The following is a 26,122-nucleotide window of genomic DNA, read 5'->3' as shown; positions in this document are numbered from 1 at the left end:
TTTTGGCCTAGTCATACAGGCCCGTGAGTAAACAACAATTACTACTCTGCTAAATATTCTGATTTCTGTCTAGATTGAATAACAAAATTGAACTAAAAGATGATACAATGAGATTAGTTGAATATAAAACAAGTTTAGATGAAAAAAAAAACAACCAAAATGCGGCATAGGTGAACAAGAAACAGCAGTGAAATTAGTCAACTGATCAAATAGTTTCAACAGGTCGGAGGCATTTAAAGCAACAGGAAAAATAAGAAATTCTATCAAATCGGTGCAATGAAATGGAAAAACAGACAAAATAAAGGTGTAAAATATATTCGAAGAGTGCATCTTCATAAATCAGGAGAAACAACACACCCAAACTCTCCTAAATCCAGGATACAGAGGTGAAGGAAGTGCACTTCAAGTCACAGACACATTTATCTAAATACTGTCATTAATAGGGTTGGGCTGAGTACTCGGACCAGAAAAAGAATATCTTGTACAGATAATGTAGATTTTAAGAGAATCATGGCAGTAAAATGTGTCAATATCTGAACTTGTGATGAAGTTAAATCCTCACGTAAGTCTTCTGAAAATACTTTTTTTTAAATGGAAAAACTCCAAATACATTTATGATTATTAATATAGAAAATGTGATCATTCGGATCACTCTGATTTAAAAGATAAGTCTGGTTTAACCCTTCCCGTCCTTTCTTTTCATGCTGCTTCATACTGTTCCATCACAATTCACAGAAAAACGATGAACATTATAGTCCATTAGAAATGTCTGACCTTCCCTCTGTTGTCCAGATTAAATGACATGATTCAATAAACAGCTGATGACAAAATATTAATTAAAGAAACCATATAAATAAAACATTTAGTTACAATACCTTAAGGTCGTGGAAAAACACTGCGACACACACAGAGGACAAAATGAAACTAGTTAAACCTGACCGACTACATTCTCAACTTAGTCATCATACAGGAAAACATTCAGAGACTAAAAGAGCAGATTAGACAGGCAGATTAAAAGAGAAAAAATAAATAAATAAAAAGGTTCAGGGATATTTACATTTTAAGTTGCATTTACATTGGAATATAATCTTTTTAGTGCATCAATTAATATTTAATTACAATAAATGAAAGGTTAGTTTTGTATGATTTTTCAGTTATGGATGTGCTATTTAATATGAAATTTAAATAAAAATCATCATATTTGTTAACAGATACAATCCTCTAATTTATTCTTCTGATAATAAAAACTTTAAAAAACAATTTTTTACCCACAAAACCCAATTGTAATGTCTGTATACAGCTGCATAAACACAAGTGTTAAGGACAATTGCAAAATCTTTCAATTTAGGCAATTTGCAATTTTAATAAAATGTCTGTATGTTTAAAAAAACAGCATTTGTTTAAACGACTATTAAGATATTATTTTTAAACTAGTTGTCAATTTCTTTTGGTACAAAATGTTCCAGTTGTTCCAAAGAAAGTCTGGTTTGAAGAATAAAGAACCAAAATCAGTCGGAGAGAAATCCACTTTTCCAAACAATACAAATGGACACAACAGATGTAGAAACACTTGATTTTATTCTCAACAGAATAATCCAACAGAGGGTGTAGAAGCATTTTGAGCGTAATAAATGAAGAGCTGGGATAAAGAGGACTTTAAATCAGGGAGGGCTTTAAAGTGCAGGTACAAACACTGACTGAGAGAAGACTTTAAACAGAAACTCTTCATTAACTTTGAACTGGACAGTCTGAGAGCTGCACAGAGAACATCACAGTATGATCATGTAGATATATTTAAAATTACTTGGTGCAGCTGTGCTTGAAATGGCAGCAAAAAACAATTTATATTGAATTAAACAACAGAAATGCAGAAATTTGTTGTAAACTTGGGAGGATGGTGCATTTCTGCAGCAGGAGGGTTCAGAGAATTGTGTCTTGATAATTAATGAGAGGCTAATAAATCATCTCTGCTCCTCACTGTGCAGCTCTCACATGTATCTCCATGGCAACAGCTCCATAATGGAAGAACTTAACTGGATAACTTTGTGAGTGTACAATAATGCCTCTGAGACAACATTAATAGTGACCACACACAGAAAAACAGCCACAAACTTCCCTCCGTCTCTGTTCTGAGAAAAAAAAAAGAAAAAAAGTCTTGAACCCAACAACAACTAGTGATTTTAATTCTTCGGTGAGCAGCGTATAAAAATAAACTTTATGTTACAAAGTGGAGGTGCTGAATGTGGTTTTCACTGGGCGTCAATGACATGAAAAGGTCGACAAACCCAGTCCTGTGCTTCGTTAAAATCACTTCTAAGATGTTTCCTTAAGCTCACAGAAAAAACGGGGAAGACACACGGATGCTTAAAAAAAACTAAGATTATCACAAAGCCTCACAAATACTTGGTTATCTCAGCTAAATACAGCACATAGTGTTCACAACTAAATGTATTTTTAAGTGTTTACTTGGGGGTTCTTGACATAATCAAGGTTGTTTTTTTTATTTTTAACATTGCATCCATATCTCAAGGTTTTCCTCACTGTCTCGCTGTTTTGTCGTTGATGTGCTAAACGGGATGTAGATGCTTTCGCCACATAAATTCTGACCAGCTGTTTGCTGCAGTAAGCGTCCCAGGATAATATATTAGTCATTTTTCATCTTCGGGCTCTTTCACAACTCAAAGTTTAGTCCGTTTCATTTGAACTCTGGTACGTTTAAATCCTTGTTACGGTTAGTTTGGTGAACACTCCAATCATACTCTGGTGTGGACCAAAACAACCTTTTCCAAACGAGCCCTAGTGTGGTTTAATCCCACTGTGAACGTAATCCGACACAATTACAGTATATGAACCAGAACGCAGCGGATTGTGGGCGACCTGTGAGACGTACACGGAGCGACTGATGCTGACTCAGACTTCTGCTGAAGTCTGATGTTGATGGACATCTGGACCGAAGAACACAAACAGGAGATGCTGACTGACGTTTATAAAATCATTCGAGATTAAGCGGAGGAAAAAATGATTCATGCACAAATCAGCGAGGTAATATTTGTTTTTGTTGCCATGTTTGTTTCCGTGTTTACATTTTCCAATGCCAACTTTCCAACCAATAAGAAATTAAATCGCAAGTATATTTCCAGCCCTCTGCTTTCGTACACACCCCTCCACATATATGTTTTTTTATTTGGTCCGCTTACTTGTCTGCACTGTGAAAGCAAACCCGACTAAATAGAAAACCAACCAAAGTATTAATTTCTCATGTGGTTGTGAGAGCGCCCTTAGACAGCATGAAACATGGCCGAGACTTAATGACATGAAAGAACAATTAAAACTGAAGACATTGCCTCAAAAAAGGTCAAGACAAATTGGTTAGTTTCAGATTTGAGCCCAAAACACAAACTTCTGACAAAACTATCCTGTAACATAATTGATTTGCTCCCAGCCTGTTGATATAAACACAACTCAATTTGCAAAATTTGTCAAAAGCTCACCTAAAATCTGTTTCAGACCTGGATGGAAACACACTCTCTATATCTTTACTGTAATTCCCTCAAAGGGGATTTTAAAGCAACATTTTGAATTATTGCATTACAGAAAAATCAAATTACTGGGTTTCCATCAGCTGGTTTAGAGGAAATTAACAAAACTGCAGTAACGTAATTTGGTCAGAAGATGACAGTGTAATGTGTTGCTGTAGGCTAATCCATCAGTAAAAAGGAGAAGAAGAGAGAAAACAACAAAATGGAGAGAAGTCTTCAGGAAATAGATTCAACTGGGCAACTTATAATTGTTCTTTCAGGTCAAAGGAAACAGCTGATCAGGCATGCGAGTTAATTGTTCGCTATGCTATTCACAACAATCATTTTTTTAATCTCCGTTTAGCGCATTAACTATTTTTCAAAAAGGGCAAAAACCTCAAGCGAGTGGAAAAACTTTTATGCGCAAAGTTTTATCGATATTCGGTGTTTCCATCAAGCTTTTCTCATGCAAATCTTTAAAATGTGCAGAGAAATTTGTCGATGCAAACACGACTAATGGCGGACTCCGCCACAAACGAACGACATAATTTAAACTACTTACAGAGGTAATTAAATAAGGTGAATACATTGAATTGTTAAAGCTGAAAAAAGATACAAAAACGGGGATTTATTTCATGGAACTCTCAAGAATTATGAAAGATTTCTGGGTGTTTATAGTTAATTTAAAAGGGATTTAAAAACTCTGAGTCAGAGGCACAAACCAGAGAAATCTTTTAAAACACAGTAAATGTCGAATGGGGCGAGATTAAATTATTTTCTTGCACTGGCTAAAGTTCTCCCAACACGTTCTTTAAAATAGGTCCATGGAAGCACATCCAACCACCAAACAAACAAACCAGAACTGAACATTTGGTTGATTTAAATCTGTGATTTCACGTCCTGGTCGTGGCTCTGAACAACGATAAAAACAAAAACTTTTTTTTTAAAAAAAAGGAGAAGCTGACGGGTTCAGAGTGAGAGAGAAAAGGAATTTACAAGTGTTACAAAAATCGTATCCATACTTCGAAAACGATGTCAGTACGCACACACCTCGTGTTAAAGTAGTTAACAAAATAGCTGATACAAAACTTCAATACATGAAAACTACATTTAAAGCATTTATTTATGTGTTTATGCTTCACTAGAATCAGTGAATAGTCTGCAGCTTCCTTAGACGGCGAGGCCTAAAGATTTAAATCTGTAAATAATCGTAGCAGAGAGAAAAGTTATTAACATAACCATTTATAGAGAAGAAACAGAAACCTGAACTTTCATTTTCTTTGAAGCTGTCGAGGAAGCAGGTATCTTAAGGAAAAACACAAGACTTTTGTGGATAAATGTGTGATGTTTTTTGCATTTCAGGGGTCGTGAAAGTTTCCTCTACATGCTTTTACTTGAGTCCTACATTTCCCAGAATGCCTTTCACTGCAGCTCTGGGGCACGTTCTACCTGACGGGGCTGCATATAAAGGCAAATTTCAGAGCAGTGTCAAAAATAAATTGTGTGTTCATCTAGAAAACAAAGATTCATCTTTTCCATTGACTTCCATTGTTTTTTTTTGAGGATAGAATTAAAAATGGTGTTAAAATATCAATTTTTTTTTAGAAAGAATTCTGTAATTTACCATGACGTGACTTTTTTCATGAATAAAGGAGATTTATTGAATAATAATTTACTGTCGCAGAATGCCTTTAACTTCAGCTCTGATTAATGTTTAGCCACGACAAAATCTTTTATTAAAATTAAAAAAATGCAATCGAAGAGGCTTCACATGAAGGCAGATTTCAAGACAAAATTCTGAACTTGTGTGCTTCATCAAGAAAATAGAAGAGAGAATTTATTTTTGAAAAAGATTAATGGCTCCATAAGTGAGAAAGATTTTTAAGGAGGCTCAATTTCCATTGACTTCCATTGTTTTAATGAGGATAGATTTCAAAACATGACGAAGCAGCACAAAAAGGCAGATTTCAGACATGTCAATTATTCAATTATAAAGACAAAATTCTGAAATTAAGGTTTTTGCAAAACTTATCTCTTGATAAGTGAGAAAGATGTTTAAATATGCTCGATTTCCATTGACTTCCATTTAGAATTTAAAACAGACTAAAAAAATTCTGTCATGACATGACATTTTTTTCATTAACACAGGAGACTTATTAAATAAATATTTGCTGTAGAAATTAGATATCTAGTGAGATAAAATGAAACTCAAAGCCCTTCACTCAATGTTTCTGGGAATCATGCAGTTTGACTTGGAAACTGTAAAAAAACGCTGCACACAATTTCAGACTCTGGGCCCTGAAATGCAACAAACATCACACACACTTTTCTGTTTGCATTAAAGGGTTTTAAAGGTGAATTTGTCTTTCAATCTGTGCATCAAAGCTTTAACCGGAAGCTCTCTGTTCAAACCGTCCTTCTGAAGGTCCTCAAGAGAAGACATTCAGCCCCTACATGGTGCTGTTTCTCTGAAAAAATAAAAATAAAATCTCCCTACAGGGATCCTTCAAGTGTCTCATCACTTCTTCCAGGAAATTAAATCCCAGTCGACACAAAACATTTAACTGCAGCATATAAAATTATTAAAACGGCTGTCGTTTTACTGCATCTCTGTTATGAAAAATGGTTTATGAACGTCAAAGTTTAACTTTAAGTATCAAAGGATCGTGTTGCTGACAAAAACAACGTCCAACGTCTGAAATCTGAGAAAGTCAAAGAGCAGGAATAAAAAGTAAAAGCTTCCCAAAGTTAACAGATACTGTTGGGAAGCTTCTTTTTGTTCCATTTTCATGTTGGAATATAAACTCATTCATACCCTGATTTATGTACTAAATCAAAGATTAAAGATCTGAGATGTAAAATGCCAAAAAAAACCCCAATAATAATGATTAATAATAATAATCAGTCTATTTGTGGTAAACATGATGTACAAAGTACTGGTTATAGAGGTAATAAAGTGTTTTTCTTTTTATATAAACATTTCTTGCAGAAACCACCATGATAAGAACTGGTATCAAGAAACCGATGCGGAATCAGACGGATAAGCAGAATCAGAACTGGCGTTAATAAAAATCCAAAACGATACCAAACACCGGTGAGACCGGGTACAAAAACACTTGGGTGTGTGCTGCCTGGAGGTTCAGTGATGTCACTGGTCCCGGGCTTCATACAGCAGTTTGGCCGCCTTCAAGAGAAAAATGGTAAAAATAAAAGCAGAGTGAGAATACAGAATATTAACAGTCAGACTGGTGTTAAACAGAATCTGTAAAGTTCATTACTATTCTGAGAAACACACACAAGCAAGGAAGAAAACTTCACTATTAGATGGAAAATAAAAAGTAAGAAATAGAATAAAATGGCTTTCCATTATTGGACTCTTTGTCCCAGTTAGAAAAACAATGTAAACTTTGGCCTGTAGGGGGCGCCAGAGGACAGGCTGTGTTCTCGTTTGTTTCAATTGTTTTTATCGTCTTCTAAATCCACTTTTACTGTCTTAATATTACATTTTAATTCTGCTTTTATTGTCTATTTTTAATGAATGAATGAATGATTATTTCTAACATATTTTAAAACAAACAGATAAAAGCTAACTGGCCTGACGACTGAGAGAAATGATGTGATGAACAAGATGAAGAACAGAAAGGAAACAAACTCCCCATGCACATACACTTAAATATTTCATGTTCAAAAGGAGCAGGAAGAACAAAAAGTAGGTTTTTATTTTTAAATGGAAATGTTTATCAGACAAAACAAGATATCTCTTAAATCATTTTAGACTCTTGGACATTGCAACAGGCTTTTCTCACTGATTTTAAATATTTTGAAGACAAAGTGATTAAAAAACAATCTACAGATTAATCGGTAATGAACCTAATCATTAGCTGCAGCCATAATAAACTATAAATCATACATGTACAGTACAGGCCAATAGTTTGGACACACACCTTCTCATTCAATGAGTTTTCTTTATTTTCATGACTATTTACATTGTAGATTCTCACTGAAGGCATCAAAACTATGAATGAACACATATGGAATTATGTACTTAACAAAAAAGTGTGAAATAACTGAAAACATGTCTTGTATTTTAGATTCCTCAAAGTAACCACCCTTTGCTTACTAGAATATAAGACGTGTTTTCAGTTATTTCACACTTTTTTGTTAAGTACATAATTCCACATGTGTTCATTAATAGTTTTGATGAATCTACAATGTCAATAGTCATGAAAATAAAGGAAACGCATTGAATGAGAAGGTGTGTCCAAACTTTTGGCCTGTACTGTATATCAGTGCAGTGACAGTTTAAGCTCTGGTGTTGGTTGTACCTTGTGCATGGCAGCGAGCCATAACGAGGCCACCTTCTTGTCGTCTGCTGCCTCCATGCGGAGCTGCTGGGCGTCCTGAGAGCCCATCGGCTTGTAGTGGAGCAGCATGCCGCTGGCCCGCGACGTGCCTCCTGCACAAAACACACACAGACACACACACACACACACACACACCTTAAGTTAATAAAAAAACAACAGGATGGATGGACTGAACTAAATAAGCCTGTGTGTCAAAGAACAATTATTTTGTCTTCCATCACTCTCAGGCAGCAGAGAAAAAGATTTCAGTCTCCAGCTCAGACTGGATGACACTTTGTAGGAAGTTATCTTGACATTTTAAAATCTGGTACTTTTCTCCACAAACACTTTGGGAGAGGTTTAGCGCTTGTGCATCACTGGGGACATTTTTGGTTGATTATTTTGGCTGTGTTTATAAATAAATATGGAATCATTATTTTCAACTTCAGTTCTTATAATAAGTCAGCATCTTGAACCACGATTGTGAAAGCCAAAATCCAGACACGAAGACTAATAACGACAAACATTTCTCTATTTATATTTAACTCTAACGAGCCATTTCAGGCAGTTTTTTTTTAGCTCTTTTAACAATTGACTCACTGTGTCCTTGTATTTCACTGCAATACAAAATATACATAAATCTATAAGCCCTGCAGCTCTATAGAATCAGCTCAATCACGGCTCTAAGTGGGAACAACTCAAACATGTCAGAAAGCAGAAAAAAGAGAAAAAACTCAAGCTAAATTTCTGTTTTTTTAAATATATATATATATATATATATATATATATATATATATAGGATAGGATATATATAGAATACTGAATCTAAATAAACACTTTTCCAAGTGCCAGGAATGTTGAAACAAAAACAGTTTTCTCAACATATTGTACGGTCATGTTTCCAGCCTCTCCTGTCCTCTCCCCTCTGCTCTGTGTAAACAGCCTCTCCTGTCCTCCCCTCTCTGTGTAAACAGATTTTCAGTGAATCTCTGAGGAGCAGAATTTAATGTTTTTAACAGGATCTGGTTAGTGCAAACACTTTATTTTAAACGACACGTGTAGAATAAAGAGATTCTGACACAAATATCAACATTTTAAGCTTAATTTTAGTTACTTATTCGAACAGAAATGTCAAGATATCCTTCATCCATGAAAATATCAATAAAAAAATCATGCATACACAAACTTGCAGGTGCAACAACAAAGGAGAGGTCAGGGGAATAAAAATCAAACAAAAAAATGAATTTTAAGGGTAGAAATCAATGAGAGAAGACAGAAAAACACGATGACTTGTTATTCAAAATAAAATGAAGCATGAAAGAAAGATGAAACGGAGGTCAAACGTGCACCGTGGGAAGAACATACTGATATTTGTGGTGTTTTAGAGGCTTTCAGGACTAAAAACAAAAAGCAGAACAGGTTCTTTGGTTTCATTTTCATGCAGCTTCATGCACACGGAGACGGAAACCACAAAGATCTGGAAACAACAAGAAGATGAGGATGAAGAGACGACGACACCAGAGTGAACCGAAGCTAACCTTCAGAGATATACTGACTGTCCAGCAGACTGGTGTAAGTGTGAATGTCATTCTCTGAGCCCAGAAGAAGAAGGAGAAGAAGGAGAAGGAGGAGAAGAGCCGAGCCACCAGAGTCAAAGCAGCGGAGGAGAAAGAGTTTGTTAGTGTTAGTTTGGAGAGAAAATAAAGAAATCTCTTCCAGTAACTTCCAGTAATTTATACGACAGAAACAAACAATAAACTTTAGGTAACGCTTTATATTAAGGTCCTTGTAATAACCATTAATTAACAAGTAATAAGGCCCTTGTAAGTCCTTACAAGATGCTTATTAACATTATTGTGTGTTTACAAGCTTATATAAGTGTGAATAATGGCATTACAAACACCCATTATGTCTTTGCCATGCCTTTATTAATCTTATTTTGCCTGCTTATTGATATTAAAATATACTTTATTGCTCATCTATTATAAGTTAACTATAAGTTAACTATGCTTTTTGCAACTACCGGATCTAAAGCGAGAACAATGCCTTATTACTTGTTAATTAATGGTTATTAAGGACCTTATTATAAAGCGTTACCTGAACTTTATATTTGTAAGTCTAACAGCTGTACAAACTAGTCATAAACAAACTGAAATTCTGATTTCAACAAGTGGTTTCAGGGGTTTTGTAGCAGAGTCTCACCTCCGGGACTCGACCCGTCTGTCAGAATCTGCATGCTGGAGATCCGAGACAACTCCACCTCAAAGTGACTTTCACCGTCCAGGAACATATACCTGAAGTTAGAAATAAGGAGACATGTTTAACCCACATCCAACACATTTTACAATGTCAGCTCCAGCGATAAACAAAAGAAAGACTGCGATGATGCATGCAGGGTTTATTAAGCTGATTGAAAGAGATTATCATAAAAAAATGCACTTTACAATGCAAATATTCTGTTTTTATTGGTACATTCAATAAAACAATGTTGAGAAAAATTAGCACCTCAACACAAGTTTGTTGCATTTTTAAGAGCAGAAGGGCAAAACATTTTAATTAGAGCCTGGTGGATATATCTGTTAACAGAAACTTTTTTTTTACCAATATAATATAGCAAAACATCACTTAACGTATTTTTAATTTATTATTTTTAAAATAGTCAGAAATTGAGTGAGCCTGAACATTAATGATGTTTATTTTATTCATATTTATTCTTTATTTCCTCAGGTATTTTTTATAGAATTTGCTGCCAATTAAATACATTGCTTGTATAAAGTAAAAATAGTGTTAAATATTATTTAAGAAAGTTTTATGTTTGAGAAAGTAGCTCTCTGGGTACATTTGCAGTAAAAATTGGTGAAAATTCGGTGCACAATCCACATAAAAAAGGTTTATTTTCATTCCAGCTGAAAAAAAAAAATCAGCCCTATATCAGCCATATTATCATATCAGTTATCAATGCATTTTCCCTCTAAAATCAGTAAAGGCATCTGTCTTAAAAATCCCATATCAGTCAGGCTTTAACTTTAATACCATTTATTTTTTGCAAATAAAAAAGTGCAAAATAAAACATGCATCACTTATTTTCATCATATTGTGCAGTCTAAACAGTTTGACTGTTAATGATGCCCAAAAATCTGACTTTAGTGGATTTGTCCCCATCTGCTAAATCCAATAACACACACTGACGTCATTGAGCAGGACATTTTTATACTTCCAAGTGAAATCAGTGAAGTGAGACTCAGATCTAGTAATCTTGTTATCTTTGGCTCAGTTGTAGCTGAAGCTCACAGATCAGAGTCAGAAACACTTGGGATCAGACATCATATATATATATATATATATATATATATACACACACACACACACACACACACACTACCGGTCAAAAGTTTTAGAACACCCCAATTTTTCCAGTTTTTTTATTGAAATTCAAGCAGTTCAAGTCAAATGAACAGGTAAACAGGAAAGGGTACAAAGGTAAGTGGTGAACTGCCAGAGGTAAATAAAAAAAGGTAAGCTTAACCAAAACTGAAAAATAATGTACATTTCAGAATTATACAAGTACATGAAACAAGAAGTGGGTTAACAACTTAACTCTATGGAGTCTTGGGCTATTTTGTCCATTTTTTAATTCTTTTCATGTCTTTGTAAGTCATTTTGTGTCTTTTTTTGTCATTTTGTGTCTTTTTTTTAGTCCTTTAGTCCAACATAAAATGTGATTTTGAATCTTTTTTTTACTTTCAAAACACTATCATGCTCAATAAAGAATTTTAAATGTTGCAAATGTGCATTAATTTCAGAGTACACTGAGACATTAAACTGCATAATTTTCAATTCAATTCTGGAAAAGTTGGTGTGTTCAAAAACTTTTGACCAGTAGTGTATATATAAAAATGTGTTAATTACAAACCACAAATCATCCCTGTTTGAAGAGGAAAATGTACCACAAATGAGATAAACAGCAAGATAAATTTAATGTGCCCAACAGTGGCTTGTTAAACTACAAAATCACCCAAATAAAAAAAACAAAAAAAATGTATTTCCACTGTTAATGTTAATTTGAAAGCCTGTATAACTGAAGGTTGGCATGACATTTTCCTCTGTGGCTATCTGTACCTCAGCTGTAAAACCACAGCTCAAATATTCAAACAAAAAGTTGCTCTCATATGAATTTAATAGTGCCGTTGTTTTCTGTCTGGGCTTGAATTACTTCTGACTGCAGGGAGGAGGTTTGATGCGACAGACAGATGAAATTATTTTGCCCCAAGAAATCCTGCTACATAAGAGCTTTAATTATTTCTTTTTTTGCAGTACAGTTAACATACACTACTGGTCAAAAGTTTTAGAACACACCAACTTTTCCAGAATTTAATTGAAAATGATGCAATTTAATGTCTCAGTGTACTCTGAAATGAATGCACATTTGCAACATTTAAAATTCTTTATTGAGCATGATAGTGTTTTGAAATTAAAAAAAAGATTCAAAATCACATTTTATGTTGGACTAAAGGACTAAAAAAAGACACAAAATGACCAAAAAAAGACACAAAATGACAAAAAAAAGATACCAAAAGACACAAAATGACAAAAAAAAGATACCAAAAGACACAAAATGACTTACAAAGACATGAAAAGAATTCAAAAATGGACAAAATAGCCCAAGACTCCATAGTTAAATTGTTAACCCATTTCTTGTTCCCTGAAAAAGGCCTACTTGTATAATTCTGAAATGTACATTATTTTTCAGTTTTGGTTAAGCTTACCTTTTTTTATTTACCTCTGGCAGTTCACCACTTACCTTTGTACCCTTTCAAGCTGTTCATTTGACTTGAACTGCTTGAATTTCAATAAAAAACTGCAAAAATTGGGGTGTTCTAAAACTTTTGACCGGTAGTGTATCTATATCTAGAAGTTTCTAGAAGTAAAGAGACAGTGTCGATGAAAATGTATCACAGTGAAGTTAGGTATTCAGAGAAACCAGAATAGTGTTTCTGGACAACAAAAGTTCCATTTTTCAAATTGTGTGGCCCAGAAAAAAAAATTCACCTTTCCTGTATTGACTTGGTGTTGGATAACTAAAACCCTCAGGACACAAATCGCAGACAGAACTTTCTAAAGCTCACCTGTGGTTGTTGGAGAGGCGGCACGTCATGGTTTCAGACTTCTCCGACGTTCCCAGAGTGACGACGAAGGTGCCGCCTGGAAACATCGGAACAGAAAAGACTTTTAGATTTTTTATATCATAATAGAGACATCAATTCTAACCAGAAAGCTAAATATCAGTTATATTGTTTCAGTGTTTACCAGAAAAGACCAACAAAGTTTAAAACAGCAAATATATATATATATATATATATATATGTGTGTCAGCAAGTGTCCTGAATGTTGTAAAAAACAGTTTTCTTCACATATTGTCAATATTGAAGTACATTGAACATGTCCTTTGTGCAAAATAACAGTTAGAATGACAGAAATCAGAAAAAAAATGGAAAAAATTCAAGCTAAATTTCTAATTTTATATATATGAATAAAACTGAATCTAAATGAACACTTGTCCAAGTGCCAGGAATATTGAAACAAAAACAGTTTTCTCAATATATTGTACATACAGTATCTCACAAAAGTGAGTACACCCCTCTCATTTCTGCAATGTTTTAATTATATCTTGTCATGGGACAACACTGAAGAAATGACACTTTGATACAATGTTAAGTAGTCACTGTAGAGCTTGGATAGCAAAGTAAATTTATTGTTACTTCAAAGTAACTCAAAATACAACAATGAATGTGTAAAATGCTGGCAACAAAAGTGAGTACACCCCAAGTGAAAATCTCAAATTTAAGCCAAAATTGGGACCAATTAGGCATTTTTCCTCCCTGTGTAATGCGACTAGTTAGTGTAACAAGGTGTCAGGTGTGATTGGGGAGCAGGTGTATTAAATTAGGTATTTTCACTCTCATACTGGTCACAGGAAGTTCAACATGGCACCTCATGGCAAAGAACTCTCTGAGGATCTAAAAAAAAGAATTATTGCTCTACATAAAGATGGCCTAGGCTATAAGAAGATTGCCAACACCCTGAAACTGAGCTGTAGCACGGTGGCTAAGACCATACAGTGGTTTAAGAGGACAAGTTCCATTCAAAGAAGGCCTCGCCATGGTCGACCAAAGAAGTTGAGTGCGCGCGCTCATCGTCATATTCAGAGGTTGGCTTTGGAGAACAGGCGTATGAGTGCAGCCAGCATTGCTGTAGAGGTTGAAGGGGTGGGGGGTCAGTCTGTCAGTGCTCAGACCATACGCCGCACACTGCATTCAATTGGTCTGCATGGCTGTCGTCCCAGGAAAAAGCCTCTTCTAAAAAAGATGCACAAGGAAGCTCGCAAAAGGTTTGCTGACAACAAGCAGACTAAGGATATGGGTTACTGGAACCATGTCCTGTGGTCTGATGAAACCAAGATAAACATATTTGGTTCAGATGGTGTCCAGCGTGTGGCGGCAACCAGGTGAAGAGTACAAAGACAAGTGTGTCTTGCCTACAGTCAAGCATGGTGGTGGTAGCGTCATGGTCTGGGGCTGTATGAGTGCTGCTGGCACTGGGGAGCTACAGTTCATTGAGGGAACAATGAATGCCAACATGTACTGTGGAATACTGAAGCAGAGCATGATCCCCTCCCTCCGTAAACTGGGCCGCGGAGCAGTATTCCAACACGATAACGACCCCAAACACACCTCCAAGACGACCACTGCCTTCCTAAAGAAGCTGAGGGTGAAGGTGATGGACTGGCCAAGCATGTCCCCAGACCTAAACCCTATTGAACATCTGTGGGGCATCCTCAAACGGCAGGTGGAGGAGCGCAAGGTCTCCAACATCCACCAGCTCCGTGATGTCATCATGGAAGAGTGGAAGAGGATTCCAGCGGCGACCTGTGAAGCTCTGGTGAACTCCATGCCTAAAAGGGTTACGGCGGTGCTGGAAAATAATGGTGGCCACACAAAATATTGACATTTGGGTCCAATTTTGACATTTACAGTTGGGGTGTACTCACTTTTGTTGCCAGCATTTTACACATTCATTGTTGTATTTTGAGTTACTTTGAAGTAACAATACATTTACTTTGCTATCCAAGCTCTACAGTGACTACTTAACATTGTATCAAAGTGTCATTTCTTCAGTGTTGTCCCATGACAAGATATAATTAAAACATTGCAGAAATGAGAGGGGTGTACTCACTTTTGTGAGATACTGTATTTGTCATGTTTCCAGCCTCTCCTGTCCTCTCCTCTCTGCTCTGTGTAAACAGCTTCTCCTGTCCTCTCCTCTCTGCTCTGTGTAAACAGATTTTCAGTGAATATTTGTATATTTAATGTTTTTAACTGGATCTTGTTAGTGCAGACACTTTATTTTAAATGACACATGGAGAATAAAGACATTCTGACACAAATATCAACATTTTAAGCTTCTATTTGGTCACCATTCCTGACAGAAACTATGATCCGTTTAAGGATTGTCAGTGTTCAAAAGATGAAATTCTGACGACAGAATAAAAGTTGTATTTTGGGCGATTTTTAAAAAAGAAAACATACTTCTGAAACTCGCTGTCGGGATGCCGCTTCTTCCAGGCGTATTCATATTATTTATTGGAGCTGCTTGAGCTGAAACTAACTTTCAAATCATCAAATAAAACTTTTGTCTTCTGTGCTGGACCACAAAATCCAGAATATCAACAGAGGGACATTGATATGAAAATGTCCCGGACAGATTTATTGTGTCTTCATCTCCTGTGACATTCTGTGCATCTTGTTTCCTGCTGATCTATTGATGACTCCATCATCAATAAAACATGTTGCAGGCTTTAGATCTGCTTGTCCTCCTGCAGCTCCGGGCTGCTGATGGATTTTTCATTAAGAGCTGCTGCGAGCGGCGTATTTATAGCTGCACACTGACCCACACTCAACAACAACACAATGGATTATCAGGGCAGGAGGAGGAGGAGGACGGGGCACTCTGCTGGATTATTTCACATGATTTCTACAGTATTTCTGCCTCCTGTATGGAGTGACAGGGGACAGTGAGTCAGAGCATTAAGTCACAGGCTGAGAAAGAGAACAGCAGGAGGCTGACACACTAAAGTGCTGAGCAGCATTTTAAAAGCAAAAAAAGAAAAGGTTTTTAAAGCTTATTTTCTTTAAAAATAGAAAATGCACCATTTAACACACAGAAACTGCAAAAACAGCCATTATTATCTTTTTTTTATTATTATTATTATCATCATTATTATTATTACTGACGGACTTTCTATCAAAAAAGGAACCAAATTGAAGAATAAAATTGTTACATTTCATTAAAATCACAAAAATGTCATCAAAAGTAAACAATGTTTAGAAACAGCTCTGACACACGAAACAAGATAAAACATTAATACATTAATCCTCCAGTGGGTTTGAAACCTTTGTTTACTATAAAAGATCTGAGCTTTCTTACAGTCCCAGAATGGATAACAAGTTAAAAACGTTTCTGTTAGAAAAAGTAACAAAAATGAAGCTTAAAATGTTGATATTTGTGTCAGAATCTCTTTATTCTACATGTGTCATTTAAAATAAAGCATTTGCACTAATAAGATCCTGTTAAAAACATTAAATTCTGCTCCTCAGAGACACTGTGAAGACATGATTGATTCTGCTGAGACCAACGGTCACGTGACAAATAGTCACTGAAAATCTGTTTACACAGAGCCGAGAGGAGAGGACAGGAGAGGATGTTTACACAGAGCAGAGAGGAGAGGACAGGAGAGGATGTTTACACAGAGCAGAGAGGAGAGGACAGGAGACAAGATGCTGGAAGAATATAAATAGTTCACTTTACTGTGAAAAGCCTGTGGCGTGGCCTTTTTCTTGTTTTTACAGTATTGGTCACACTTGTGGGACCTTGGAGAAATGTTCTAATCATCAATTACATTTTATTCCACTTTTTAAAAAAAATGAATGACTAAGATTTGTCTTAATAAGTCGCCTCTTTGCACAGCTCAAATTTTTCAAACCGATTTAAAATGAAACCACGCCCACTTCACCCTGCTGCAGCAATTTACTGTTTATCAGATTATTCCTTTATTAGATTAGTTTACCAATTAAGTTTATAGATAATAATTAGTGTTTATCATCACTTCTTAATCACTAAATCAGCTTTGGAAAGACAGGTTTGTCTTTTACAAGGTGTGGAAATGGACTTGATTTTGCTCTTGACTCCACTTGGTCTCGATTGGATTTCGACCCCAAACTGGACTGGACCCCGTATTGGACTCGCTTGAGTCGGTCTTGACAACAGCCCTGCTTTCAATCTTATTCTCAGCAGGGCTAGAAACAGAAACACTTATATCAAATGTAGTGGCAAGCATAAATCTTAATTCTAAAGCCACTCAATTTATTAGCAGAAGGCAGGTACAGCTGGCTCGACTCGTATGTAACTGTTCCTTAATTACTCACAAACCACCGGAGTCAGGTCGTATAGTTTCCTTGGTATATTGATCTTTGCAGAATCCAGGTATTCCATTAATACAAGTCAATCCAAGCTTCTCTTGGTTTTCCACAATGGTCCACAAACATCAGGAAGTAACTGAAACATCTAAAAAACACCGTAACATCTGGAATGACGGTCAAAAAACCTTTTTTCTCTATACCTATTAGCACTCTGCTAATCCACGCTTTTACCTTCTTACCAAAACCTTCAGAACAACAATGCGCATGTGCAGCGCCTACTTCAGGTGCTGTGGTAAATACAATTTAAAAACAAGAAATTGGTGAAAAATATCCACATAAACATGTTGACCAAGTTAAAACGCTGAATTCTTCTCAATAATCTAATATTCTGGCTGAACGTCTCACCTCCCAGCAGCACTTTGAGCTGCTTGTCGTAGAACTCCGTCTCTTTCTGCGAGGACAGGCTGCACTCGGCGCACTGCCTCACCGGGTCCACGAAACACATGCGGGGCAGCGCCACCTTCTTACTGCAGCACTTATCACAGAAACAGCGGCCGCACCGCCGACAGTGGTGCTGCAGGAAACATCAATCATAGTCACATTTACTCACTAATCAGGCTTCTTACATTTAATTTTCATGTACAATGATGCATCTTCTATTGTTGACTCCCTCTACATTTTATTTTCCTTTTTGTTTAAATTGTTAATAGCTTTTAAATTTCTATTTGTTTAGATTGTAAATTGTTAATACTTTTTTATATTTCTTATTGTTTAATTGCCAATATCTTTTTTATATTTCTAGTTTTATACTGCTCGTAACTATATATTTTTTTTTTTTAAGCTCCTCTCCATCTTGTTCTCCACTTTGCTGCTGTAATAATGTAAATTGTCCCGTTGTGGGACCAATAAAGGAAAATCTTACCTTAGTCTTATCTCACATGTACTTTACTTATGTTTTTCCTTTAACTCATCAAGGAAAACTCCCTCTACAAACTCACAGTAGCTGTGTTTCCATTCAAGTCTAATCTAAATTTGAAGCTAAATTTTGAAATGTCACATTCAAGAAAATGTGAATTAATGACGTTTCCATCAGCTGGTTTAGAGCGAATAAACAAAGCTGCAGTGAGGTACTTTGGTCAGCAGGTGGCAGTGTAACGTGTTGCTGTAGGCTAATCCGTCAGTAAACAGGAGAAGAAGAAGAGAACACAACAACAACAACAACAACAAAAAGAGGATGATAATCGGACAACTTTGGCCACATGAGAGAAATATACGTCTTCAGGAATTAGGATTCAATTGTGCAACTTCTAATTGCAACCACCTCAAGTGAGCGTGAAAACGTGCATTTTCGAAAGTTTTATGAAATTTTGGTGTTTCCATTCAGCTTTTCTTATGCAAATCTTCAAAATGTGCAGAGAAATTTGTTGATGGAAACACAACTACTGTCAAAAAAACCCTCCTAACAACTAAGGGTTTTCTGAGAAACAGCACAGACTGACAACATTTCCTGAATAATTTTTCAGCCTCTGTAGCAGAGAGACATGAAATAAAAACATTTAAAAGCTTAAATCCTCGGCTTTAATCAAAGATAATTGCCTTTGCCCTAAAGTGCATTAACATGTTAACATTAACAAAAAAAAATGACCAGATCATCCAAAACATGCAAATGTTACATCCAGTAAAGCAAATTTATACAACCTGAAACAACATACACATTAATGCAGCAGTAACTATAAACATTACAGTAAAACGCGGCCAGGAAACATTTTACTGCACAATTTGCATACTTTAAGTACATTGAGCAGGACTTTTACTTCTAGTGGAGCATTTTTACAGTATTATATTAGTATTTTTACTTCAGTAAAGAATCTAAATACTTCTTCCAGCAATTCATTCAACACAAATCCATAAAGACAAGTGTGAAAACATGTTAATTAAGGAACAAACCGGTTTTATAAGAAGTATTTACAGTAGGTCACTTTTAATTCCACTAACAAATGAAAAAATAGTGATTATTTCAGGGCACTAAAGGTTCAAATCACACATTTTTACCATATAAATTTGCTGTACAAACAAGTCTGTAATCAAAGAGTTAAAGGGGAAAAACGAAACTAAATCCATTGTTTTTTGCAGTGTCAGCAGAAACTGCACCCTTTTGTTTTTAGTCTGAGTCTGACAGTGACTTTTCTTTAACCAGAAATATGTGAAACTGGTGAAGAAAATCTGAATCAGTGAGACTTCCAGACACACTGAGGTCATGTGGTGTGACAGGAACAACAAGTGTTGAGTTCAGCATTTTTTTTTTTACAGGGGAGAGGAAACTAAACTGTAAGAAACACGTCGACTAAAAAAAGCAGAAAAATACCCAAAAAGTTCTGTTAAAACTGAATAGTAAGTAAGTAAGCAATTTATTTATTGTATCAGGTTTAATGAAGGTTTAAAAAGTCTGTCATTTATACTAATTTATTTAAGATAAATTAAAAATGCATTTAGTTATGAAGGTTGCAGGTGAGTTTTAAAACTCCCATTGGAAGATTTCGGGAGCCGATTTTACTGAAAAATATATTTTTTTCAGTTAAATATGCAAAGAAATTTTGAACAAGCAGAGCCACAGATCTACAGAGTCAAATAAGTCACCACAAAGCATTCAGTGTGTCTCCCCGCCAAAATAAATCAACAGAAGGCTCAAATCGTCTCGTCTGTGTGTTTGTTTACGAGTCGAATACAGCTGTGATTTGTTGTTGTGTTTTTTGCAGAAACAAAACCGACCTTTCTTCTGATGAAGTCGAACTTGGTGTCACACTGCATACATCTCGGGCACTGCAGACGGAGAGAGGAAGTTCAGCACTTTCACACATTGATTTATTGTTTTTCTGCCAATAAATCATCAATAAACACGACAGTCTTGTTGGTGTTGTTGCTATAATGACATAATAAACAGACCAGAGGTCCAAAGAAGCAAATAAACAAATTCATGTTTGGCACTTTTCTTTACAAAATGATTTCCATTAATTATTAAAATAGTTGCACATTAATTTTCTGTGAATTCACTCATCAATAAAAGCAAATGTCTCAGCTCTGTTAGTTTACTTAACAAAATAATACAGTTTTTATTTCACCTAATTCACCTTTAAATCAGAAATATAAGGGTGTAAGGTGTGGGGGGGGAAAAGTAATTTACAGCCTTTTTATTTGTATCTTTAGATATACCTTAGCCAGTTTTACTTATTATTCTGAATGCAGGACTTTTGTTCACAAAATTAGTTTTTCTGTTATTTATTTATATTTATTTAATGCTATTTTTATATGGTCTTGCTACTTTAACTCCAGTAGAGGACTTGTGTACTTCCTCTAGCATTGCATAACCAGTTATTTACCGAAGAGGACAAAAAAGGCAAATATTTACATTTGAGAAGTCAACACCAGCTAATTCGCTTCTAGTTTTTCTGACATGAAAAAAAAACTGCTTTATAGCCTTTTTAGATACATATAAGACTGTTTTATTTAATTAATATCCTGAATGCAGGACTTTTACATCAGTATTGGTACTTTCACTTTAATAAAAAGGACTAGAATGCTTTCTCTATCACAGTATAATCCATAATATATCACGGAGGACAGTCAAAAACATAAATACACAATCCTTCACCTTTAAATCAGAAATCTAAGAGTGTATGGTTGTGTAGGAAAAGAAAAGGCATATCTGAAGCTGCTTTACTTATTATTCTGAAGGCAGTTTTGCTACTTTAGCTTCAGCAAAAGGACTTGTATACTTCCTCTAGCAATGAATAACCAGTTATTTACCACAGAGGACTAAAAAAAGACAAACATTTATATTTGAGAAGTCAACACCAGTTCAATTCATTTTCCTTCCTGTGTATTCAATATGAAAAAAACAAACTGATTTGTAGCCTTTTTAGACACATAAGACTGTTTTATTTAATTAATATTCTGAATGCAGGACATTTAATCACAATAGTGTTTTTCCATGTCAGTATTGCTACTTTTACTTTTGTACTTAGACTACTACTACTGGAAAAACTCATTATTTCTTGCAGAGGAATACAAAATGACAAATATTTACATTAGAGAAGTCAACACCCGCTGATATGTCACTTTAAGTTTGTTATTATGATGCGTTTTTGACATGGAAAAAGTGCTTTACAGCCTTTTTAGACATGCAACAATTGTTTTAATTAAATAATATCCTGGATGCAGGACTTATAGTCACAATAAAGTGTTTTTCCATGTGAGTATTGCTACTTTTACTTAATTAAAGGCCATAAATACTAGTTCTAACACATTATAATTGTGCATATTCCTGCTACTGACTGTTTGCAGATACATGTTGAGCACAGGGAGCAGCAGCAAAGAAATGATTAACTTTGCTGGCTGCAGCTCAGTGTCAGTGGGGTCAAAGTGGCTCTGTGAGCGGCCACACTGTCTGTCTGTGTCTGTCTGCCTGCTGCTGTAGCTTTAGCTCCGCAGCTAGCTCCAGCTGGACTGTTTGGCTAACTGGGACCTAGCCGTGAGCTAACACACAAAACAACACATGTCGCGCCACTTTAACAAACTCTGGCGAAGGTATAACTTCATGACTGCGTCTGACAGTTAGTTTTACCTGTCTGACAGTTAGTTTCACCTGTTAACTAGCTGGTTATCTAACAGGCTTTGTGTTAGCTGCCAGGCTGGCCGTGAAACGCCCAGTCCCGCGGCAAGCTAGCGACCGTTAGCATGGAGGGGACCGGAAGTCAGGAGGCTGTACCTCGAAAATAAAAGCGTTTTACTCAGGACACCCACATGAGTAGATTCAGTGGTGGAATTTGACTAAATACATTTATTTAAGTATTGTATTTAGGTACAATTTTGGAAAAAGAAAAAAAAAAACTGGAATAAAATGTTATTTATAAATACATTTATTTATTCTATTCTACTCCTTCTTTAGACACTTTATATTTTATTGTATTTTTATATTGTATTGCTTGAAGTATGCCTAGGTTGTTCTTTTTACTTAATTGTGTTGTTATTGTCTCTGAGTGTAATGCTGCTGCTACACTGTAATTTCCCAGCTTGGGATAAATAAAGTATATCTATCTATCTATCTATCTATCTATCTATCTATCTATCTATCTATCTATTATAAAATGGAACCATGGAGGTAAATACCTCCATATTTTTATATCTCTTATACCTGGCCAGATTTTCGCACAGATTTAGACTTTTTAAGGCTATGGTCTTAAACTTTTGATCAGCTGATGAACAGCCTATTTGAGTTTCAATGCAGTTTTCAATAAATTGTCTATTTTTTTTTTTTTTTTTGTCTTTTGCTCCCGTTTATTCTTTTTTCATTTCGAAGCTCTACTTACAATCTGGTTATGTTCTACCAACGCGAAATGGCAATACTTGAAATTTTTCCCCCGGTCTTAAGATTTTGACCAGGAGTGTATATATTTAAATATATTTATTCATTGATATTCATACAAAAGTACTTTCAGGAAAACAAACAAACACAAAAAACTTATGTTAATAATACATGTCAAATAGCAGCAATGTATGTATAGAATGTGTATAGAATGTAAGTATACATGTTATTTTTTAAATATTCTTTATTCTGTTTTCCATATTTATTTATGTATCTGTATCTTGAGCTGCTGTGACAACTGAATCTCCCCACTGTGGGATAATTTAAATCTGATCTTCTCTTATCAGGATTTATTTCTTATAAGCACAGATTGTTACATTTATTATTTATTGTACAATTTTAAATATCACTGAATTTATAGTATTTGACATTTTATCAAATTTGATCTATATGATTTTATTGGTTTTAATTATGAATTATCCACTTGGAAATGTACAGAAGGTAATTTCAAGTTGTGCAAGTTTAAAAACAAGATTTTAATTAAAAATGTATTAAGAGTTGCTTGAATTCAGTCTTCCATGTTCTGATTTAAAATTCAATTAAAACAAGTAATAATTAAAGATGATCAATTACAGTTAATTACAATGCAGTTATCCTCAAAGAAAAAAAAGAGAAAAATGCAATGTGGATTTTTTAAAATTTTTAAATCACATAACATTAGAATAAAATGTTATTTGGAAATCCAATCCTAAAGTTCCCCCATGGGAATCAATAAAGTATTATATCTTGACTTACAACACTTTCCCAGTCCACAACTATCAAATAAATTATCCAACAGAAGAGTGGACACAGAGACAGTTTCTTCCCCCAGAAAATCTGAAAAATACACTCCATGCATCTTTGCACTTTAGTTTTTAATGTACATACTTGTTATAAATTATGCATACATTATCTGTAATGTTATGTTATTTAAATGTCCACAATTTGCACTATATCACACCACCATGAGAGCATGTTAACGGGAGACAAAATCCATGTTTGAATACTTGGCCAATAAATCTGCTTCTGAATATTGGAAAACAACTGGGTCTCCACATATTCTACATATTGATCTATTTGCATTTTTACAACCTCTTCTTGCAACCTCCTAAAAATCACTGTATTCTATGTCTCATTTAAAACATTGCCAAAAATAAAGCGTTTGCACTAACCAGATCCTGTTAAAAACATTAAATTCTGCTCCTCAGAGAAAATCTGTTTACACAGAGCAGAGAGGAGAGGACAGGAGAGGCTGTTTACACAGAGCAGAGAGGAGAGGACAGGAGAGGCTAGAAAAATGTAAATAATTCAATGTGGAAACCCTTTTCTTTTCTTAAACATTCATGACACTTGTGGGCACTTTGAAAAGTATATTATATATACAATTTAATTGTATGCATATTTAACTTGTTTCTCTTTTCTTTCTTTTTTTGGTGTGATTTATGTTTGTTTTTGCGTTATTCTGCACAAAATACCTGTTTGAGTTGTTCCTCTTCTAGCCATGATTGTGCTGATTCCATAGAGCTGCAGTTATCATAAAGTTGATATATATATTTTATATTTTGCAGTGAGTAAAATGTAAAAAGAGCAAAAAAAATGCCCTGAAACTGTTTGTTGAAGTTCAGAGGATTAAGTAAAGTAGTTGAGTAAGGTACTTTCCTCCGCTAAAAATAAATGTTAAAAAGTTAAAATTTTGTGTAGTTAAAATAGTTTCAAAACTATAGGATTGGTGCAGATTAACCACTTATTTTTTATTAAAGGTTACCGTTTAATATTTATTTGCACAGCGACTTTTATTTCGAAAATCTCGACCGGAACAGCCGTGGTGGACATTCTAGCTAGCTTCCCGCTGCAGCTCCGAAATCTTCTCGCTGTCAAACAAATCTAGCCCGCCTCGCCTCACCTCTTTATCCGGCACCCACTGCGGCTCGTCCAGGGAGAAGGGGCTGTTGAAGGCTCCGTTTTCAGGCACCATGCGGAGTCCGCTGGGGCTCCGGACGAGTTTCTTTCCATCAGGCAGCGCGGACATTTTTCTGTTAGCAGCTGTTTCTCCTTCAGCCACAAACTCCTGTCTGGACACGCCCCCTGTTTGAGTGATTGACAGGACGCTCAACCAATCAGAGTTCATAGCTGATGTCACGTGGTGGGCCGAGCTCAGTGGTGTGTTTTGGTTTTTACAACTCCACCCAAATTGATTAATTAATTAATATTTATGCAGATTTTATACATGTTGAACTGTTATTTAAGTATTTATTTAGCCACTTGTACTCAATTTTGAGTTATACAATGTTTTGTTAAATAACCGTATGAAATGTACTTGTTTGAAAGGGAAATATTATATTTACTAGAAATAAAGAACAACAATATTCCCGATTTCAGACTTTTTTGAGGAATATTTTTGTTAAATAATCTCTGTTACTAAAACGCACTAAACACTGTGTGATGAACATTTGATGTTTGATTTGATTTACATTTTTTATTGGATTAAAATTATATTTAATTAAATATTATATTTACTGTAAATAAAGAACAATTCCCAATTTCAGACTTTTTTTGTGAAATATCTTTTACCTAACAATTTTTTAAAAATGTGTTAAATTACAATACAAATTTTTTTTTTCCTTTTTCCTATTTATTCATTTGAATTAATTTGTATTAAATAATGTTTTTGTTAATTAAATATTTGTATTTATTTATAATTTTTTATTTTATACTTTTTTCATTCAATTTGGTTTTTAATTAGTTAATAAATTAATTATTTTTTGTTATTTTGGCAGTCACTGCTTTATCTTACAATTTGTGTGTACAGTATCTGCAGAATAATTTTCTCCTGATTTACATGAAGTTACAACTTAAAAAGAAGAATTCTGATCCTTTAATATTATTTTACCAAATATTATGCAGGTAACCGAAGTTCATTCATGTCATTATTTTAAAATGTGTTCCTTAACTGACAGCTTTTCTAGATAATTTATTTAAATGTAGTCCATTAAATGCTAAAAAGGAAAACAAAAGCATGACAAATGTCTACTAGAGCCAAAACATGTTGTATTAAGATTCATGTATTATTATTTATGTCAATTTTATACATCCGAAACCCCTCATTATTATTTTAGCTGCTGCTTATCAAGTTTTTTTGTTTGTTTGATGGCTGAGTAAACTTTGTCTAAAATGTGTCAAATATTTATTAAATCTGGTTTAAATTATACATGAAGGTCTTCTTTACAACATAAAATGGAGAAATGTACATTAAAATATTTTTTTTTGTAACTTTACTAAATATAAAATACCTCAGTATGGTTGTGCTTCAGCACAGTACGTGGTTAAAGATATTTTTAGATTTTATTTCTTTTAGTTTCCTATCAGATCATCATCAAATCAAAT

General features: G+C 34.8%; 1 protein-coding gene across 2 annotated transcripts; it reads right to left on the bottom strand.

Annotated features, from left to right (window-relative positions):
- Nucleotides 1-1,559: 1,559 nt before the first annotated feature.
- Nucleotides 1,560-24,843, bottom strand: zfyve21 (zinc finger, FYVE domain containing 21). 2 transcript variants are annotated; one of them, XM_059352902.1, is made up of 8 exons: nt 24,642-24,843; nt 20,107-20,157; nt 17,743-17,911; nt 12,988-13,063; nt 10,064-10,155; nt 9,400-9,453; nt 7,844-7,974; nt 1,560-6,702 (listed from the first exon to the last, which is right to left on the bottom strand). In XM_059352902.1, exons 1-8 carry the CDS (start codon nt 24,765-24,767, stop codon nt 6,667-6,669), a joined length of 735 nt encoding a protein of 244 aa, XP_059208885.1. In that variant the 5' UTR covers nt 24,768-24,843; the 3' UTR covers nt 1,560-6,666. The 2 variants fall into 2 exon arrangements, with proteins under 2 accessions (XP_059208885.1, XP_059208886.1); XM_059352903.1 differs by lacking the exon at nt 9,400-9,453 and having other exon boundaries at nt 24,642-24,837.
- Between the last annotated feature and the right edge of the window lie 1,279 nt (nt 24,844-26,122).

The sequence above is a fragment of the Centropristis striata genome, chromosome 16, assembly GCF_030273125.1.
Source record: "Centropristis striata isolate RG_2023a ecotype Rhode Island chromosome 16, C.striata_1.0, whole genome shotgun sequence".
NCBI classification, from domain to species: Eukaryota; Metazoa; Chordata; class Actinopteri; order Perciformes; family Serranidae; genus Centropristis; species Centropristis striata.
Note: the sequence above shows the minus strand (reverse complement) of the source record. Positions and strands in the feature narration are given on the sequence as shown.

Excerpts from the sequence above, each read along its gene's own strand:
- zfyve21 (XM_059352902.1), bottom strand. The coding sequence starts at position 24,767 with ATGTCCGCGCTGCCTGATGGAAAGAAACTCGTCCGGAGCCCCAGCGGA. Across the intron at positions 13,064-17,742 it reads GCTCAAAGTGCTGCTGGGAG|GCGGCACCTTCGTCGTCACT; the intron begins GTGAGACGTTCA and ends CGATGTTTCCAG. Across the intron at positions 6,703-7,843 it reads GGCTCGCTGCCATGCACAAG|GCGGCCAAACTGCTGTATGA; the intron begins GTACAACCAACA and ends TTTCTCTTGAAG.